This window comes from Vipera berus (assembly GCF_964194415.1).
Source record: "Vipera berus genome assembly, chromosome: 1".
NCBI classification, from domain to species: Eukaryota; Metazoa; Chordata; class Lepidosauria; order Squamata; family Viperidae; genus Vipera; species Vipera berus.
The window spans coordinates 339,103,111-339,123,474 of NC_138202.1; the positions used below are offsets into that span (position 1 = coordinate 339,103,111).

The 20,364-nt window shown below is 40.0% G+C and overlaps 1 protein-coding gene across 1 annotated transcript in view; it reads right to left on the reverse strand.

Moving 5' to 3' along the window:
• LOC308659467 (maestro heat-like repeat-containing protein family member 2A) overlaps positions 1-11,001 on the reverse strand; it is a gene marked incomplete at its 5' end in the record, with an annotated part of 41,288 nt that extends 30,287 nt beyond the window's left edge. The window contains 9 exons of the mRNA XM_081313084.1: positions 2,406-2,519; positions 3,058-3,139; positions 4,424-4,438; positions 6,769-6,915; positions 7,740-7,891; positions 8,550-8,648; positions 9,035-9,197; positions 10,279-10,404; positions 10,978-11,001. Coding sequence (XP_081169210.1) covers positions 2,406-2,519; positions 3,058-3,139; positions 4,424-4,438; positions 6,769-6,915; positions 7,740-7,891; positions 8,550-8,648; positions 9,035-9,197; positions 10,279-10,404; positions 10,978-11,001 — 922 coding nt within the window. The remainder of the gene's footprint in view (positions 1-2,405; positions 2,520-3,057; positions 3,140-4,423; positions 4,439-6,768; positions 6,916-7,739; positions 7,892-8,549; positions 8,649-9,034; positions 9,198-10,278; positions 10,405-10,977) is intronic.
• Positions 11,002-20,364: the final 9,363 nt, after the last annotated feature.

Sequence of the window (20,364 nt, forward strand, 5' to 3'; positions counted from 1 at the left end):
ATTTTTATTTCAAATGATACCTATTCTTAAAAAGGATTCAAACTTGGAGGAATGGCAAAAGGATATTAATAAATTTGTTTGGGGAGGGAAAAGGCCACGAGTTAAATTTAAGATCATGCAGGACACGCGTGAAAGAGGTGGTCTCAAAATGCCCAACTTTAAATTATACTATGAAGCTGCTGCTTTGTCAGCGATAAGTGATTCGATTAATTTAACACAAGGAAGATTATTAAATCTTGAAGGTCATGATTTGTTATTTGGTTGGCATGCATATCTATTGTATGATAAGAAGGTGGATAATGTGTTTAAGGTGCATATTTTAAGACATGCTCTGTTGGGAGTTTGGAAAAAGTATAGACACAAGTTAAATTATAAGATACCTCTATGGGCAATACCGAAACACACAATAGAAAATATAAATGTTGGGTTTAAACATGATGTGACTACATATAAGGAAATTTTAAGTTTGGAAAGGAATGTATGGCATTTGAAGCCGTATAACCTTTTACAAGGGACACGGTGGCTCGGTGGGTTAGGACGCTGAGCTTGTCGATCGGAAGGTCGGCAGTTTGGCGGGTCGAATCCCGAGTGCCGCGTAACAGAGTTGAGCACCTGTTACTCGTCCCAGCTTCTGCCAACCTAGCAGTTCGAAAGCACGTAAAAATGCAAGTAGAAAAATAGGGACCACTCCGGTGGGAAGGTAACAGCGTTCCGTGCGCCTTTGGTGTCCAGTCATGCCGGCCACATGACCACGGAGATGTCCTTGGACAAGCGCTGGCTCTTCGGCTTTGAAACAGAGATGAGCACCGGCCCCTAGAGTCAGAAACGACTAGCACGCATGTGCGGGGGAACCTTTACCTTTACCTTACCTAACCTTTTACGAGGAGAAAAGATTGTTCAAACCTGGTTTCAGTATGGGCAACTACAGGCCAGGTGGAAAGAAGATCAGAAAATTGGTTTTTCAATGACTGATGAAAATTTGGTAAAGCAAATTAGAAATCAGGGTCAAGCACATATCAAACGGATATATCTTGCATTGATAGAAACTGATTCAGAGACAGAACTTGTTAAAGATTGCATGATAAAGTGGGCTCAGAATATTCAAGAAGTTATTACAATGGATACTTGGGAAAAGATTTGGGTGAGAAATGTAAAATTTACGCAAGCCCAAAATTTAAGAGAGAATTTTTATAAAATGTTTTATAGATGGCATTTAGATCCCAAAAAATTAGCAAGTATGTATCCAAACTACCAGCCTAAATGTTGGAGGTGTGGTGGTGAAGATGCAACGTATTTTCATATATGGTGGACCTGTAAAAAGGTTAAAGCTTTTTGGATTAAAATTTGGTGGAATATGCAGAAGATATTTAAGAGAAGGATAAAGTTTTCTCCGCAATTGTTCTTACTGGGTATTATTACTGATACTACTGTTGTGGACATTAAATTGATGTTGAATTTAATTACGGCAGCAAGACTTTTAGTAGGGCAATATTGGAAGAAGGAAGAACTGCCGACTATAGAAGAATGGACTCTAAAAGTTTCCAACCTGGCGGAAATGGCAAAGATTTCGGCGTATTTGAAGGACCATTCGCAACAGAGATATATTGTGGAGTGGAAAAAATGGATTGATTATATCCAGAATAAATATGGGACTAAAAAGTTTCATTTAGCATTTGAATAAGTATTGATGTGATATTTATATTGCTTGTAGTCATTTTACAAGAGTTAAAGTGCGGTAGACTTAATAATTCATTGTTGTTAGCATATGGTAGATTATGATTGTTTCTACTTTTATACCTTGTATTTAGCTCTGGGAAGTCGGGGAGGGGGGAAGGGGAGGGGGGGAAGGTTGGGTTGGGTTGGGAAGGGGGTGGGTGGGTTGGGAGGGGTTGTTTTGTTAAAGATAAAATGTATTGAAAAACTTTTCAATTAAAAAAAAAGAGTTGCAAAGGTACACAGGACCATTTTAATCACAGGACCATTGGGATAAGTGCAAGGACTAGTTGTAAGGTGGTTGTTGTTTTTTTTTGCGGGGTTGGAAGATCATTTATTTATTTATTTATTTATTTATTCACCATTCATTGGCTGCCCAACTCCATTAAAGCAGAAAAGGAAGCCAAGCTTCCCATTCAACCCGGCAAAGGCACCAAGACCATTTAAATCAAGTCAATTTTGGGGGAAAAAATGCAAGCTCTGTCTCAAGGTAGCGCATTGAAAGCAGAGCGGGGTGGACTAGATGTCCTCTGGTGCCCCTCAGAAGTTACAGCCCCGTCAGCTGAAGGAGCCGCCTAAGCCACGGGCCTGATTTTTTTTTTAAATGCAGTTGTGACTTAGAACAGTCACTGAACGAACGGACTCAAGACTACCTGTCCTGAGCATAACCACCTTCCTATCCCAATCCTTACATTGGGCTTCAACAATTTCAGACAGCAGCAACAGTACCACCACACGCACATCTTCTTGGCTTTCTTCCTGCTTCCTCAGGAAAAAACCCAGCAGCTCTGAAGGATGCAAACGTGCTGAGTGAAAGCAAAAATATAACAGTTATATCATGGTGGTGGCTTTCTATCATTTTTTCTGTTTTAGGGGGAGTTGTATAAGATAGCAATGCCACAAAAATCTGATCTAATCTTTTGGCTGTTGGGAGATTAGCAGACTTTTTTTTTAAAAAAAAGAGGTGCATTAAAACAACTGGAGCATTAACAAGCTTGTTTTGTTTCTGATTCATGGGTTTAAAATCTGGGAGGAATAACTTCCCAACTTTGCCTTGGAATACAGACTTACCACTCCTAAAACCATTTTTTTGTAATATATTTTATTGATTTCCCCACTCCTAAGAACTTAACTATTTCTCCATACTCATTCTTCAGAGTGAGCTGGGGTCTTCAGGGCTCAGAAGCCTCTGGTAGAGCCTGCAGACCTCCCACAGAGTTATCAAAATGTAAATTTTAACGCGGCAGGAATATTGTCAAATAAATGGGTAGAAGGAATCTTTCTAACATTACTTCATTTAAATTAAGTTTAAATAAACATCAAATAAGTGGCTCTTGCTTGTACCTAGCTTTAGGAAGAGCTGTCTGATTTCAACAGAGTGGTGGCTCTGCCATTGAAGATGCTCCTTTTGCTCTCTGCTGCAGATCTAGAAAAAGGAGAGGTCAGAAGTCCCTGTTCTTGTGAACTGGGAGGACGAAACTCCTTTTGCCCTTCAGCTGCCTTGGTTGGCTAAAGATTGATGGGCTTAGGGCAGGGGTAGGCAACCTTGGCTCTTTTATGACTCATGGACTTCAACTCCCAGAATTCCTGAGCCAGCTTGGCTGGCTCAGGAATTCTGGGAGTTGAAGTCATAAAAGAGCCGAGGTTGCCTACCCCTGGCTTAGGGGAACATTGATGTTTTTTAGGAAGGCCCTCAAGACCTGGTTATGTCATCAGGCTTGGAGTTCCCGGAGTACTGATGAAATTTTAAGGTGGCTCCCTTATTGTGGTGGATGCGATTGATATACTTACTCTGTGGTTTGTATTCTTTATTTTTAATAATATTTAATTTTAAGAAATGATTACTCATATATTAATATTGAGTGTTTTGACTATGACTGCTTTTACAGGTAGTCCTCCACTTACAACCATTTGTTTGGTGAACATTTGACGTTACAATGGTATTGAAAAAAGTGACATGACTGTTTTTCAAACTTATGACCACGCATCCCGATGGTCACGTGATCAAAATTCAGACATTTTGCCATTGGTAAGTTTTTATGACGGTTGCAGTGTCCTGGAGTCATGTGATCGACTTTTGTAACCTTCTGCCAAGCAAAGTCAAGGGGGAAGCCAGGTTCATTTAAGTGTTACTAACTTAACAACTGTAATGACTCACTTAACAATTGTGGCAAGAAAGGTCATCAAATGGGAGAAAACTCACTTAACTGTGTTGCTTAGCAATAGAAATTTTGGACTTTTGTGGTCATAAGTCAAGGACTATCTGTATATTATTGTTTTGTTTGATTGTGTACATGCCTAGGGTCACTTTTGATGAGATGGTAGCTATATGAATTTGATAAAAGTGTTAAGTGTGTGTGTATGTGTGGGCATGCACGTGTGTGTGTATATTTGGCTTCTCCATCAATTTGTTCAGGGCAACAAATATTGTAGTAGCCATCCATGCACACTGTTTGTGAGAAAAATCAATGGAATTGGGCAGGGAATAGAAATCAGTTGGAATGGAACATCCTGATTGCCTAGTTTAATATCAACCTTTCTTTATGAATATTCTTTACATTGCAGAACTGTTCTAAGTCTAACATTTTTCCAAAGAAATGAAACCTTGATTTAATGTGAACCCTTCTGAAATCTCACTGGTGTTCATGGCTATAACAAGAAAAATGTCACCCACCTACAAAATTACAATCTGTAATTTGTTCATTCTTACCTGCAGGATCAGATTCTGTGCAAGGGGCACCACATACATATTTGGCATTGGGTTTTTGTTCACTAGAGAAGCTTCCAGAATCTGGCCCAGGATCTGTAATAAATATCAAACTAATATATATTTTATTTTCTTTTTTTCTTGTACTCCAAAGAAATTAGGATGAAGAAAGGAATGGACAAGTGACAGCTAATGTTATATAATGGTTAACCCAATGTTTCTGAATCTTAGCAAATTTAAGCTGCATGGACTTCTAGAATTCCCCAGCCAGCGTACTGGCTGGGCAATTCTGGGAATTGATGTCCACATAGCCAAAGTTGAGCAATACCAGATTCAAACTGATAGGTATCGATCCGGAAGACCATTTTGAAGTCTCCGCTCAACCACAAAGCTCATGAGGAGATTCTAGGCCAGTGCTTTTCAACCAGTGGTACGGGTAACACCTGTGGTACATTGGCACCTGACAGGTGGTACGTGACCATCCTAGAAAAGTGGTAGCGGGGGAGGGGAATGAGCTGAACTGGTGGCAGCACCGCACAAACCTGAGCAAGAAACGGCTGGAGCTGCAAGTCTGTCAGGGCTCAGCAGAAGCGCCAAGATCACTGCTTCTTTGGGGCCATCAGGGCTCAGCGGAAGCACCAGGATCAGCACCAGGCTCCAGCTGGACCTTGGCGCTGATCTCGGTGCTTCTGCTGAGCCCAGAAGAAGCGCCGATCAGCTGGAATGTTGCAGCATCCCCAGGGTCTTGTGATTTACATTCAGATGCTTGGCAACTGATTCATATTTATGATGGTCAGTGTCCCAGGGTCATGTGAAGTGACCAAACCTGCTGCAACCACCCAGCAGAGGCGGGAAATAAAAACCTCACCCCCGCTGCGAATCCTCAACAAAATGCTCACAACAATGAAAACCTCGGAGAGGAGAAAGAGTGCCATCGGGCAGGCAGGCAGGTGTCTTGCTTGGTTGTGGCTTGGGGGGCACTTTTTTCAGTGCTATTGTAACTTCAAACAGTCACTAAGCAAACTGTTATAAGTCAAGGACTACCTGTATTTCATCACTTTTTTCCTTTTTTTGTCATCAAGTTTTTGACACCTTGCTAGGCGACTGGTGGTACTCGGATGTTGCCATATCCTAAAAGTGGTACAGTGGGTGAAAAGGTTGAAAAATCCCTGTTCTAGGCCAATTCTCTCCAAGCCAATATACATCCCAACACTGCTGGAGGAAAAAAACCACTTCTGCCCCTCCCCCACTGCATAAACATTTGAGCTCTTGAAGGAAAGGCAGGGTGTGAATGCAATAAGTTAAACAAAAACAAGTCTTGAGTGACATGAGAATATCATTTAGTTTGAATGCTGCAACAGTTACAACTATGCTCCAGTCCTTATGAATTTTACAGACCATGGAACTATGGTGGGACCATGATGGCTTAACATTTGTGGTACTGGATATGTCTGTATTAAAAACGGTATGTAGCTGTGACAAACCCAGCATCGTGAAATGGAACATTAATTATTAATATTTGATGAAAGAAAAAGCTCACTTTTTCCTCAAATGTAGCACTGGAAGGAACTTGATTTTGCTCCCGTTGACATAAGAAGGTCCCTCAGAAGTCTGGCAGATCCAGGTCCATTCTTGTGATGGCTTCCAACTTTCTGAATTAACTCTCTAAGACACCCTTTCTAAGATTCCCTCCCTACCATATTTGAATCTTCAGAAAAGGATAGGGCAGGGCTGCCTTTTTGTTCCAGAGAGGTATTTCATATATTTGATCTTTTGTTTAGTTGTACAGGTAGTCCTTGACTTACAACAGTTCATTTAGTGACCGTCCAAAGTTACAATGGCACTGAAAGTGACTTATCACCATTTTTCAGTTACAACCTTTGCAGCAACCCCATGATCATGTGATCAAAGTTCAGAACCTTGGCAACTGGCTCATATTTATGACTGTTGCTCTTTCCCAAAGTCACGTGATCACCTTTTGCGACCTTCTGACAAGCAAAGTCAATGGGGAAGCCAGACTCACTTAATAACTGGGTTATAAACTTATCAACTGCAGAAATTCACTTAACTATTGTGGCAAGGAAGGACATAAAATGGAACAAAACTCACTTAACTGTCTCACTTAACAACACAAATTTTGGGCTCAATTGTAGCCATAAATCGAGGATTACCTGTACTATATTGATAAGGGTTGGAGATTGCTTACAGAATTTGAATCTCTGATTAAAGTGATGTGTGGGTGGGAATATACCGTAGTTAAATAAACAGTTAGCATCTTAGCTTGCTGACTCCTTCAAGGAATGACTGCCATCTGTATGGCAGGCAGTGGGAATCTCAAATCTCCTTACCTTAGAGATATAAAAAGCTTCAGTGCTGCTGTTGTCATACTGCAATGAGAGCAAAATGATGTCATCATAGATCTGAGTCTGGAATTCCTTCCTGGGAAGCAGGATGCTCAGCATGGGGCTTAAGGCCTTCAGAACTGCTAGCCTGACCTACCAAGATGGATAGAATAGGAATGGTTAATGGTGATTGTAAATTCCCCCTCCCCCTAATTTTTTCTTCAAGTAAAATTAAATATGAGCCAGAGTGTGCAGCCGCCGCCAAAAAGGCTAATACAATCCTTGGTTGCATAAACAGAGGCACAGAATCAAAATCACGTGAAATATTAGTACCACTTTATAAAGCCTTAGTAAGGCCAAACCTGGAATACTGTGTCCAGTTTGGTCACTGCATTACAAAAAAAGATGTTGAAATTTTGGAAAAAGTGCAAAGAACAGTAAATAAGATGATTAAAGGTCTGGAGACTAAAACATATGAAGAAGGGCTGCAGGATTTGGGTTTGGCTAGTCTAGAGAAAAGAAGGAATAGTGGTGACATGATAGCAGTATTCTAGTATTTGAGAGGTTGCCACAAAGAGGAGGGGGGTCAACTTATTTTCCAAAGCACCAGAGGGCAGGACAAGAAACAATAGATGGAAACTAATCAAGGAGACAAATAACCTGGATTTAAGGAAAAACTTCCTAACAGTGAGGACAATTAAGCAGTGGAACAGCTTGCCTTCAGAAGTTTTGGGTGCTTCATCACTGGAGTTTTTAAAAAAGAGACTGAACAGTCACTTGTCTGAAATGGTATAGGGTCTCTTGCTTGGACAAGGGGCTAGACGTAGAAGACCTCCAAGGCCGCTTCCAGCACTATTCCGATTAATATGTCCCTTTGACATGAATACCATTCAGAGAGCTTTGCCACCTTGCCTTGCTACATAGAATTGAAGGCATTCTGGGACAGGGTCATGAGGATATCTGAGTTGACAACTTACCTTGGAGTGACTTCCAGGTAACCAGGTCCGAGTGATACAAGCATAAAGTGGAAGAAGGTAGATGGAGAATTGCTGGACACTGATACGGGGATAGGAACTCTTTTCCCAGGTCCGAAGATAAATTTGAATTGCTTTGCATATCTGTTTCAGGGCTTGTATGTAGGGGAAACAGAGAAAGTGAGGATTTTGGTGGAAGACAGCTATTCTGCTTCTGATAGAGCGCTACTCAGTGTGGCCTATGGGGAAGCTCAACTAACTCTTCCTTCAAAGTCTTCAGAACTATTGCTAGTCCAGTTCTGAAAAGCTGCAAAGATACTTCTGCTTGCAGGATCCGATTTGGGTCCATCTCTCCTTAGCCATAACTGGTTTGTTTGAATTTGGCTTAGCGTGTTTTATGAACAAATTGTTATTTGTCAATCACTCAATTCATATTTTTCTGTTTTTCATTTCTTACAGGCTTCATTCACACAATACATTTAAATAGCTCAATTAAAATTCAAAGTGCTTACTACCAAATCTGGGAGTCATTCTACAAATGGCTAGAGAAAAGAACCAAGGATTAGGAATTGACTATGTATTAGCACTTTTGAATCCAGACAGCACAGCACGCTGGTTGAAAAATTAAAATATGTATGCAAGAGAAAAACTAATAAAATCTTTATAAAATAAAATAAAATTTAAAGTGCTTGACTTGATTAGTTTAAATCTTGTAGTGAGGGGGTCTCAGTCTTCGTGTGATTCCCAGAGCTGCCAGCCAAAGAGTTTGCAGGTTTGTGATGGGGAAATACGAATCAGTTCTGGAAGCTTCACCTGTGCAGAGGGCCCAGCGTCTCCTGGTATCCTCAATTCTACGTGTGACTGTCTGCATGGTGGTTAGGGTGATGCCAAAGAAGGGGACACAGTTGTACACTAAGGGGAGGAAAAAAGAAAGGAAGAGAGGGAGAGAGAGAGCTTGTCAAAAGAGACGCGTTGCTCTGATCATCTTGGAAATCTGCAACTCTGAAATGGGAATTAATCAAGAAACAAAGAACTTTGAGTAGCTCTTTGGGAACAGTCATGAGCTACTTTTGACTTCTACATTACAGACTATTTCCATCTCAAGGGCAAGAGCAAAGTACTGAAGGGATTTTATTGTGCATAATAAAATCATAAGCACAATAAAATCCCTTCAGTACAATTTTTAAAAGTCTAAATTACCGTATGTCCCTCTAAGACAAGAACTGGACATCCTTCTTTGGTCCTGATGTATTTGGACTGAGGACAGTCATTCTCATTCACTCTGAGTTACAACCTACCATTCATGGCTGTGATCTTGCCCAAAGTGAGAAGAGTGAACTCATCAGGCTGGACAAAAGGCCTGAGGTGCTGCTGAAGCTCGTTCATGATGACATTGAAATGTTGACGAGCAAAACTAGCCAGTGCATTGCTGACAGCCACCTGCAGCTCTCGAGGCACTTCCTGTCAAAAAAAAAAGAATGAAATAAAAAATTTATGTATTAAAACAATGCAGCTTATTTAAAGTAGCTTACACTGAAGATCTCACTTCATTTCATCTCCACAACAACTTTGTTAAATAGGCTGGGCTGAAGAAAGGCAATTGGCCCCAAATTTTCATAGCTCAGGATGAATTTGAAACAAGGCCTCCTGAATCCTAGTTTCAGCCACTTGCTGGGATGGCAGCAAATGAACAGCCAAATATATAGATGGCTCTTGATTTTATCCAAAACTTAAGAGCAGAAATTACGCATCACTCTTACTAAACAAATAGCTTCTGTCAGCATCCACATATTCAGGAAAGGGAGCAGATTTATCACTTGTAAAAAGTTTTCACAGTGCAGGATAAATTATAGAAAGGCAGCTTAATTCAGCCATGTTTGAATCCAAGAACACAAATTTAATTATTTAGCAGATGTTCTGGGCCATCTGAACAATGTTTTCACCTCTTTTCTCTGAATGATTGCTACACACTGCTCAGATGGTTGGAAGTTAAAGTATGTCAGGGAATTGAGCAGCAACTGTCCAAGTGAAGTCAGAGACACTGACACAAACTTGCAGTTTTATATAAATAAATATATTTAACACTTATATTTACAGCAGACAGATTATCAGGAACAGAACAGAAACTTCATGAGGTAAATCAAATAGGATACAGAGCACAAAAAAGAAAAAAAAGGGGGGGAGGAAAACTCCCCCTTTACACCCACAGCAACCAATCATAGCGTAGATTGCCTCATGCAGGAGCCAGCATTCTCCAATCAATCAGTTACAACTGTGTCTTTTCTGGCCCATTGTGTACACTTCACTGTTGCTACCAAATGTGATATCCTAACAAAGTAGATATTAAGTTCTGTGGAGTGGGGTGGAGAAGAACGTTTAGCTCAGGGGTAGGCAACCTTGGCTCTTTTATGACTCGTGGACTTCAACTCCCAGAATTCCTGAGCCAGCCGGCTCAGGAATTCTGGGAGTTGAAGTCCACGAGTCATAAAAGAGCCAAGGTTGCCTACCCCTGGTTTAGCTAGAAATTATTGTTCCTGCTTACCAACAGAGATGCTCTCACTTGCTTCAAGGCTGTAAGAACAAAGGTGCCGGCAGGCTCCACTTCCAGGCCTCGCTCCAGCATAGCCCGAAGGCTGCGGTAAATGGTCACTTTCTCCCAGATAGAGCCCTGCAGGTGGGAGAAAGATCGTTTCTGCTTTGGTGTGAGACAAAGCCATGTTTTGCTGACAGAACCAAAAGTCAGAACATAGCAAATTGCAGGTTCAGAAGCTGGCATCTCTGTGATAAAAAAGGGAGTCACTTTTCTACTGGCCCTGCAGTGCTGTTTCTGAATAGACTAGGCCACAGGTCTGCAACCCGCGGCTCCGGAGCCGCATGCGGCTCTTTCAGCCGTGTCCTGTGGCTCCCAGTCCTCTGCCATGTGCAGTCCAAAAAAAAAAAGTAGGACTAAAGAATTTCAACCAATTCATTCAAATATGCAGGGTAGGTGCATATCTCGCCTTGGCTCCACTCTTCAGTCAAACCCTGTTCTGCACATCCGTACATGTACGTGCATGTGCACACATTTTTTACGGCTCCCAGTTTTTCCTTTTGTGAGGGAACCGGTTCCGAGTGGCTTTTTCACTGTTTCACGTTGCTGATCCCTGGACTAGGCTGAATAGACTAGGCTGCAGAAAGTTATAGGCCTTGGTGGAGCCTTCACTGAACACACTCCACAGTTGTAAAGAGCAATTTTCCATACCTTGTCCTGTTGAAGGATCGTCATGAGTGCTGGCATCACAACAGCTGGCTGGCTACGAGCTGCATGTATAATATGAAATACTAGTTCCTTCTGGTTTTTTTCTTCTGGGAATTGCAGCAGTTGACGGATGGAACAGAGATGTCCTGGGCAAAAGTCCCAAAATTAAGTAGGTAAAACAATAAACATGCCCTTGGTTTCATGGGGGAAGTGCTGGGTGCAGTTTGATACCTGTGCAACTGGACTTCTTTGAATTTTTAAATATGTATTTTAATTAAAAAGTAAACTTCCTAACATGATTAAGGGGCTGGAGACAAAAACATATGAAGAAGGCTGCAGGATTTGGGTTTGGCTAGTCCAGAGAAAAGAAGGACTGGGGAGACATGATAGCAGTATTCCAGTATTTGAGGGGCTGCCACAAAGAAGAGGGGCGTCAACTTATTTTCCAGAGCACCAGAAGGCAAGACAAGAAACAACGGATGGAAACTAATCAAGGAGAGAAGCAACCTGGAATTAAGGAGAAAATTCCTAACAATGAGAATAATTAACCAGTGGAACAGCTTGACTTCAGAAGTTTTAGGTGCTTCATCACTAGAGATTTTTAAGAAAAGACTGGAAAGCCACCTATCTGAAATGGTATTGGGTCTTCTGCTTGAGCAGGGGGTTGGACTAGAAGACCTCCAAGGTCATTTCCAGCTCTATTCTGATTGATTGACATTTAATTAAAAACTTAATTGAAATTTGAAAAGTAAAAGGAAGTCAGTTACGAGTAGTGGTTAAGGAACTAGGTTAGAAACTGGGAGACTATGAGTTCTAGTTTTGTCTTAAGTACCAACCCAACTGGATGACTTTGGGCCAGTCATTAAGTACCAAGCAATGGGAAACCACTTCGGAAATCTTGCCAAGAAAACTGCAGGGACTAGTTTAGGCAGTCACTAGGAATCAACACTGACTCACACGTGCACGCATACACACACAGGAAATTGGTATGCAAAAATAAAAATCCAAAATATTCCAAAGTGCTTCTAGACCACAAATTTGGTTCACAAATGTTAGGGGAAAAAAGGCAGACAGCTGCAGCATAACTATGCCCATTTGTGTAGAAGAAGGGCAAAAGCAAATAGGGGCAGGAAAGATCCTTTATGTTTGATGTCCTGCTGCAATATTTAGTATTTATTGCATTTATTTACATTGCCCTGAACGTGTAAATGTCTTACCTCCATTTGATGGTTCTCCCTCATCAGCCATATGCTCATACTGCTTCTGTTTCGTGTTTTCTGTCAATGGTGAAAAAAGCAGTGATTATGGTTTCCATTTACCCTCCCCATCTCACTTCCCATTTTTATGGTGGAGATGAAATTATCTTTCTCTTGTAGAATAGGACAAGTGTTTATGGTATCCCTGTCATTGTCTTAACACATGTGAACCAGACCTTCATAACAAACAATAATGGCTTCTTTGTTGGGTATAGAATTGTGCATGCTGCTGCATTTTGACAACTTGGAATTAGCCTTGATCGTGGTATATAAAGTAAGCCAAGCAGTAGTCTGAATAGGCTGTCATATCTCAAAGAATTAACTTTCAAAAATGGCAGATGACTGGGCAGAAAAATAGCAGAGACCTCCCACCCACCTGATAAGGTTCTTGCAGGGGTCCCCCATCCAGCTCACTTTGTTCTGGGTTGAATGTTGTCTTGATCATTCCCAAAGTCCTAAAGAGCAGCTGATGACTGAGATGGGCCAGGAACAGTGTGACCCAGAGACAAGTTCCAGTTGACCTTGGTTAATGGAACAGCAACCTTCACAGAGCACTGTGACATCACTGAAAACCTGGCGAGCCCTTGGCTCATTCATATGAACCAAGTCAAGCAAGAGAGTCCAGCAGAGAAATATTGAGCAAGATTAATATCTTAATACAGAAGATTCTTAAAGTGAATATAAAGATAAAACCGGAGTGTTTTCTTTTGGGCTTAACGGATAAACAACTTGGAAAAAAAGGGAACTTGATGTTATATGTGCTGACAAGAATACCTTATGCACAAAAATGAAAGGATACTTTGATTCCCACATTGGACAAATGGCTACAAAAGTTAATGGCATTAGCTGAGATAGCTAAATTGACTACTTTGATTAGAGAAAAGAACACAATTAACTTGGAAACCGCTTTTAGACTTTGTGCTCCCGGTAGAAAAAAAATGAAACTTCGATTTTGGGTTTTGTTGATCACAGGTTTGTTGTTATGGAAATGTATACACTATTAATGTAAAAGAAAAAAGTTGAGGTTGCATGTTGTTACGTTATTGTACTGTGCCAAAAAGTCTTAAGTCAATGTTTTTTCTTTTTCTTTTCCCCTTTACCTTACACTTCCTTATCTTTCCTTTTCCCTCCATTTCCCCATTATTTTCATTTTTCTTTGTATTTCTGTATTTTATATTTTTTTTTTAAATTTTTTATTAAATTTATTATTTAAAAACATTGGACACAGTACCAGCGAGCTGACAAACCTTTTTGTCTACGATGTTTAAATATATATATATACATGTATATATGTACATCAAAAATACACTTAAATACACTTAGATTACAAATCGGTGAAATACCACAATATTTAAAACAGTAAGCTAGTCTGTAAAAAACCTAATAAAGACCTTTCTTTTTATCCATCCAAAGATACAATTTGTTCCAAATTCTATAATAGTCTGATTGATCTTTATTCTTTAATTCCAAAGTTAATTTGTCCATTTCAGCGCAATCCCAAATTTTCCTAATAACCTCTTTTTGTCCTGGGATCTCATTCTTTTTCCATTTTTGCGCAAATGATATTCTAGCTGCTGTGATAATATGGATTGTTAAGTATAGCACATCTTTAGGATATTTCTCTTTCGTGATTCCCAACAAGAAAAGTTCTGGACTAAACTCCAGATCTTGTTTCAATATTTCTTTCAGCCAAATCCAAATCATTCTCCAGAATTTTTGTGTTTTACTGCAAGACCACCACGTGTGGAAGTATGTGCCTATCTCTTCAGAACACTTCCAACATTTGGGAGATGCTGTTGTGTACATTTTTGCTAAGCGGGCTGGGGGAAGATGCCATCGGTAAAACATTTTAAATAAATTTTCTTTATACGATGAGGCCAGTGTTATCCTTTTATTCCTATCCCAAATTGTTTGCCAAGTATCTAGGTCGATGTTATGTCCTAAATTGTTAGCCCAGGTCAACATGGGGTCTTTCACTTGCTCTTCAAACAGCTTATATCCCAAAAGTAATTTATAAAAATTCCTTATTTGTTTAGAGTCCGGTCCCAATAATATTTTGTCCAATGCTGTTTCAGAGGTATATATCCCCCATTCATTTTTATCCTTCCTAAATCTCGATTGGATTTGTAAGTAGGCCCACCAATCGAGTTTTATACCTTGTAATTCTAGTTCATTCCTAAGTTTCAATTCCCCCTCCTCATTCAGAATATCCTTGTATGAGATTATGTTACCCAAGTCAAACAGATTTGGGTAAACTATCGCTTCAAGGGTGGATAGCCAGACCGGTATTTTGGTGTAATTGTGAGATCTAATTTTTTTCCAAGTATTGAGTAGCGCTTGCCTGATCCGGTGTCTTTGAAAATGCGAGAAAAGACCTTGTTTCTCCGTCCATAGGAAAGCATGCCAGCCATATTGCAAATCGTGACCCTCTAAAGTTAATAGTCTTCTATTTCTCAAGATTACCCATTCTCTAATCCAGCTCAGGGCCGCGGCGTGGTAATATAATTCCCAGTCTGGCAATCCAAAACCCCCATTTTCCTTCGTGTCTTGTAAATATTTCAATTTAATTCTTGGTTTTTTCCCCTGCCAAATAAAATTTAGTGATAATTTATCCAAATTTCGAAAAAATTTAGAGTCGAGTTGAATTGGGATATTCTGAAACAGAAACAGGATTTTAGGCAGAATATTCATCTTAATGACAGCGATTCTTCCCAATAATGAGAGTTTTAGGTTTCCCCATCTTTCCAGATCACCTTTTATTTGGTTCACTACATTATCATAATTATCCTTTTTGAGTGAAGTGCATCTAGCCGTAATGTTAATCCCTAGATATTTTATTTTCTTGACTATTTCTATATCCATGATTCCGGCCAAATTACCTTTTTGTTTATTGGTCATATTTTTAACAATCATCTTGGTCTTATTTCTATTTATTCGCAGTCCGGCAACCTCACCATATTTAGATAATTCTTCCAATAGCTTTGGTCCCGTCTGACATGGATCCTCCATAATAAAAACCAAATCGTCCGCGAAAGCTTGCAATTTAAAGGTTTCCTTTTTAATGGTTAATCCTTTTATCTTTGGGTCGTTTCTTATAGTTCTCGTTAATACTTCAAGAGTCAATATAAACAGCAATGGTGATAAGGGGCAGCCTTGCCGTGTTCCCTTTTGAATTTGAAACTTGCTAGATGCTTCCCCATTAATAATTATTTTTGCTTCCTGATTGTCATAAATTGCCCTAATTATATTTATAAATTTTTCACCCATATTCATAAAGCTAAGCTGTTGGCACAAAAAAGACCATTTAACATTGTCAAATGCCTTTTGGGCGTCTAAGAAAAGTAATGCCATCTGTTGTTCGCTATGTAATTCATAGTACTCCAATGTATCTAATATTATTCTAATGTTGTGCTTAGTGTGTCTCTTAGCGAGAAAACCATTTTGATCTGCGTGTATGAAATCATTCAGAAATCGTTTCAATCGTTCCGCTACAATTGATGTAAATATCTTGTAGTCCGAGTTAAGAAGTGATATGGGTCTGTAATTTTGGATTAATGTATGGTCTGTGTTATCCTTCGGGATAAGGGTTATGTTTGCCTCTAGCCAAGATTTAGGCGTCCTTGCGCCTTCTAATACTGCGTTAAATACCTCCACTAGGGGTTGAGCTAGGGTATTTTGTAATTCTTTATAAATTTCTGATGGAAGACCGTCGGGTCCCGATGCTTTATTATTCTTTTGTGCATTAATAGCTTTTATCACCTCAGATAGTCGAATTTCCTCGTTTAACATATTTCTGGTATCTTCTGTGACCTTAGGTAGTTTGGCTCTTTGAAAATATTCCTCCATTTTCTCCACACTTGCCTGACTATCTTCTTTGTATAAACGTTCATAAAATTCCTGGGCTATAATTTTTTTTTTTTCCTCCTGGTGGAATATTCTCCCTTCCTCATCTCGTAGTTCGTGAATCCAGTTTTTCCCCTTTTGTTTTCCCAATTTATATGCGAGCCACCGGCCCGGTTTATTTGCATTTTCAAAAAAATTTTGTTTCGTGTTTCTCAATTGTTGTGCTAATTTCTCTTTGTCTAGAATGTTAAGTTTGTGTTTAATCAGATCCATAGATTGCTTGATATTCTCTTTTTGTGGATCTTGTTGGAGTGTAACTTCTAAGCTCTTATATTCCTCTTCTAATCTTTCCCATTGTTGTCTTTTCCCCTTGTTTTTATATACCATATATGCCCTCGCTACCCCTCTCATCATTGCCTTAGCTGTATCCCAATTGTTTTGTACTGAGGTGTCTATAGCTTTATTTTCCTTAAAGAAAAAACTTAGTTCTCTCTCCATCTTAGATTTGAATTCGTCTTCTTTTAAAATTGCTCTTTGAAGCGTCCATCTGGGTATTTTTTTGGAACCTTTCCAGATAAGTTTAATAGGATTGTGATCTGCCCAAGTACCTGTCGCTATATGTACCTCGTCTATTTCTGAACTAATTTCTTTCGTCATCCATACCATGTCTATTCTAGACCATGAGTTATGTCGATTGGAGTAATGTGTATATTGTCTAGCCTTACGATTTCTTTCCCTCCAGACATCTTGGATATTTAGTTCCTCAGCCAAGTTAAGAAAAGATCTCGGTAGAGTTCTTCTCTTCTTTTTCCTAAGCGTCTTACCCATATAATCCAAATTTATATCTAGGATAGCATTAAAATCTCCTATTAAACAAATCTCCTCATAATCAATGCTACATATCTTATTGTGAAGTGTTTTGAAAAATTGTTCTTGGTTATGGTTTGGGGCATATATCTCTACCATCATGACCTTCCTGTGATTTATTATAACCTCGACTATCAGTATTCTACCCTCTTTATCGTTATAAATTTGTTTTGCAGTCAATGTTGGGTTTACATATAGTGCCACTCCTCTCTTTTTCTTGTGTCGGTCTAAGGAAACGAATAGGTTCCCTATTCTTGGTTGTACTAACAAATATTTTTGTTGTTCCTTTATATGGACTTCTTGTATTGCCACGATATCCAATTGTTGGTGAATAAGCCTATTAAAAAATTTCCGCCTTTTCACTGGCGAATTCAATCCATTAATATTCACAGACATAATACTACACTCACCTCCCTTCATCTTACTTATTTCTGGTTTTTGTGGATCTCGTGATTCGGGGCTCTCTCTCTTCCTTGTCTCTAGTTCCATGTTTCTCTGTTAACTCACCGGATTTGTTCCTTCTATCCTCTGTAGCTAAGATCTTCCCATCCGTTGCCACACGTATTGTATCTCTTTCTCTTACCTCCCTTCCATCTTGATCTTCTAAATCTACTTCCTCTTGGCTATGGAAGTGGCGTTTGTAAAAATCTTCTGCCTTCTCTATCGTGTCCAGTCTATGCCTTCTATCCTGCCACGTAACTAGAATACCCTCTGGAGTTAGCCATCTAAAGTTTACATTTTCTCTTATTAGTTTGGATGTTAAGAATTGATAGCCGCGTCTCAGATCCCTCATCCTTTTAGGTATCTGTTTAAGGATGGTGATTGGTTGGCCCCGAAATTCTAATGGTTCCTCTCTAGATCTATGCAGAAGCTCATCCCGAATTGATTTTTTAACTAACCTTACATGTACTTCTTTTGGGAGGTTGTGCCTTCTCGCATAATTAGTTTGGACCCTGTATGTTTCATCAATTTCCGCCAGCATTTCCTCCTTCCCTACACCGAGTGCCTTTGCCATCAGTTCTGCCATCATGACCAACAGATCTTCCCCTCTTTTTTCTTGAACGTTCTGGAAGCGTAGATAATGAGCAGCCTTTTCTGCTTCCAGAAAAATGACTGTTGTTTCTAACTCCTTATTAGCCTGAAGGAGTGTTTCATTTAAATCATCTACTCTCTTTTCCTCTTTTTCCATTCTAGCTTCCATATCTTGAAGTCTTTGTTCATTTTTGACTAATTGCTGTTGAATCCCTTCAAATTTATCATCTATCGCTTGGATTTTCCCCTTTAATTCACCAGTGTCGTTTCTTATTTGGCCTATTTCTCTCTTCATCTCCTCGTGGTTTTTGGCCATTGCCTCGTGTAGGTTTTGCAAAAGGGCATGTAAATCTTTAAAGGAATTCGAGTTAGATCTTTCCCTTTGCAGCATATCCTCTATAGATTTCTGATTGGAGGGACTTGAGGCCATCCCCTGTCCCTGTGCTGCTGCCTTTTTGCCAGCGCTAGGCTTAGTTGCTCCCGAGATACTTGTCATGTTTCCCCAATTATAACAACGTTTTATCAATATATAATACCCTGAGTCTTATATAAACCTTTTAACTCTATGACAAAGAGATATATAAAACAGTTACCACCAGATACTTATTACCAACTAAGCAATTTATATAATAGAATTCTATAGTATGAATATAATCAAAGTCACGTTCTTCTTCTTTTCTTTTTTTCCCCCCCCCGTTTCCGGCGCAGAAATTGGCACCTTTTCCGTCTTCCTCTGCTGTCAAAGACCAGTAGGTGTCCCACTAAGCAAACCTCCAGTTACTAAATTGCTATATCAAATGGCCGCCCGTGACAAGTAGAGTAGAATTTCAAAAGTTTCAAAAGTTCACAAATTCAAAATTTACCAGGATAGACCAGACTAGACCAAGCTGATCGCTTTCCACGCCCGACAATCCAGAGTTCAGTCTCTAAGGCTCCAAAGCTCAAACTTTGACCTGTTGTAGCTTATCTCCAGCTAGAATACAGTCATATAGTCTTCGGCTTTCTTTCCCTTGCTGTTTTTGCCAAACGCCTCCCTCAAGACTTCTATCGCCGCTTATTCCCTCTCCGTGAGGCTCCCACTTCGAACCAGTACCTCTTTTACAAGCGCTTCCTATTTAATATTCGGATACACTCTCCGTCAGCTCCGCTCTACCGTTGTCCCGCTGCTTACGTGCTAGCTCCGTCCCTCTGTCAGATCTTCATGTCGGCCATTACTGGCCTCCTTCTCCCCGGTTCGCTCGCATCAGACTTTCTCCGGATCTTCAACACGAACCGCCGTTCATGAAGGTTCTCCGGGCTGCCTGCAACTTCGGATGTCCCTACAGGACCTCCTGAAGCTCCGAAAAGCCCCCGCGAACACTGGGTGAGAGGTTGTGCGTGGAGAGAGCTCCGTTCACACAGCCGCCCGCTCTGACAGTTGGCTCCGCCCCCCTGTATTTTATATTTTGATAAACTAATTAAAAAAATTGAATGAAAAAAAGGGATGGGAGTCCAAGCAATCAAGGGATTAGCAGCAAATCAGGAAAGCAACTTGGGATCACTTTCACAAGAATCCTAGGGGAAGCTGGTAGCAGGAATTTTACAGCCCCAATCCCTGCATGAGTCATTAGGAGATTCACAAGTGGCAAAACCACTTGAAACTGAGCCCACAGCTTCCCAACTATTTTGCACCTTTTGCTTGAAATCAAGGCAATATTAGTTTTGCGCAGAAGTTTTGGATAAAGGGTAGAGACAAAAGATGCAATATAGCAGTAGCAACTTTGCTCTCTAGCTTACTGGAAAGAAAAAGTTGTGTGGGACAACTTACTGTGTTTTAATTTCAGTACTTGATATTAAAGAAATAAAGCTCTTTACAATTAGTAATATTGAAATATCATTGTTTTAATTATCTCTTGTCCCTTGTTATAAACTGAGTACAGATACCGTATGTATGTATGTGTGTATGTATGTATATATGTGTATGTGTTTGTAGGACACCTTTATGGTCCTGGGGAGTCACCCCAGATGTCTCTATTTTGAGGGAAGATCAAGAAAACTGCTCTCAGAAATGGAGATTCAGCTTGATAGGCCTCTGATCTATGGTTGCAAAAAGAAGTGCTCAATGAGGCCAAAAGTGGTAGGTCAGAGCCAGGCTGGGTCCCAAGGTCTGTCTTCACTATGTAAGACTACTCTCCCATGACATCACTCACCAACCGACTTAACAGGACTTTAAACAGGCTCAAGAAACAAAACAAAATAAATGATGAAGACCACAGAGCCACTCGACCCAGAGATACAGCCATGGCACGTTTTTATAGACTCCCCAAAATCCATAAGGTAGGAGTCCCTTTAAGACCCATTGTGTCCTTCAGGGGTACACCCACATTTGGCCTGACAAAATGGCTAAGTCTAA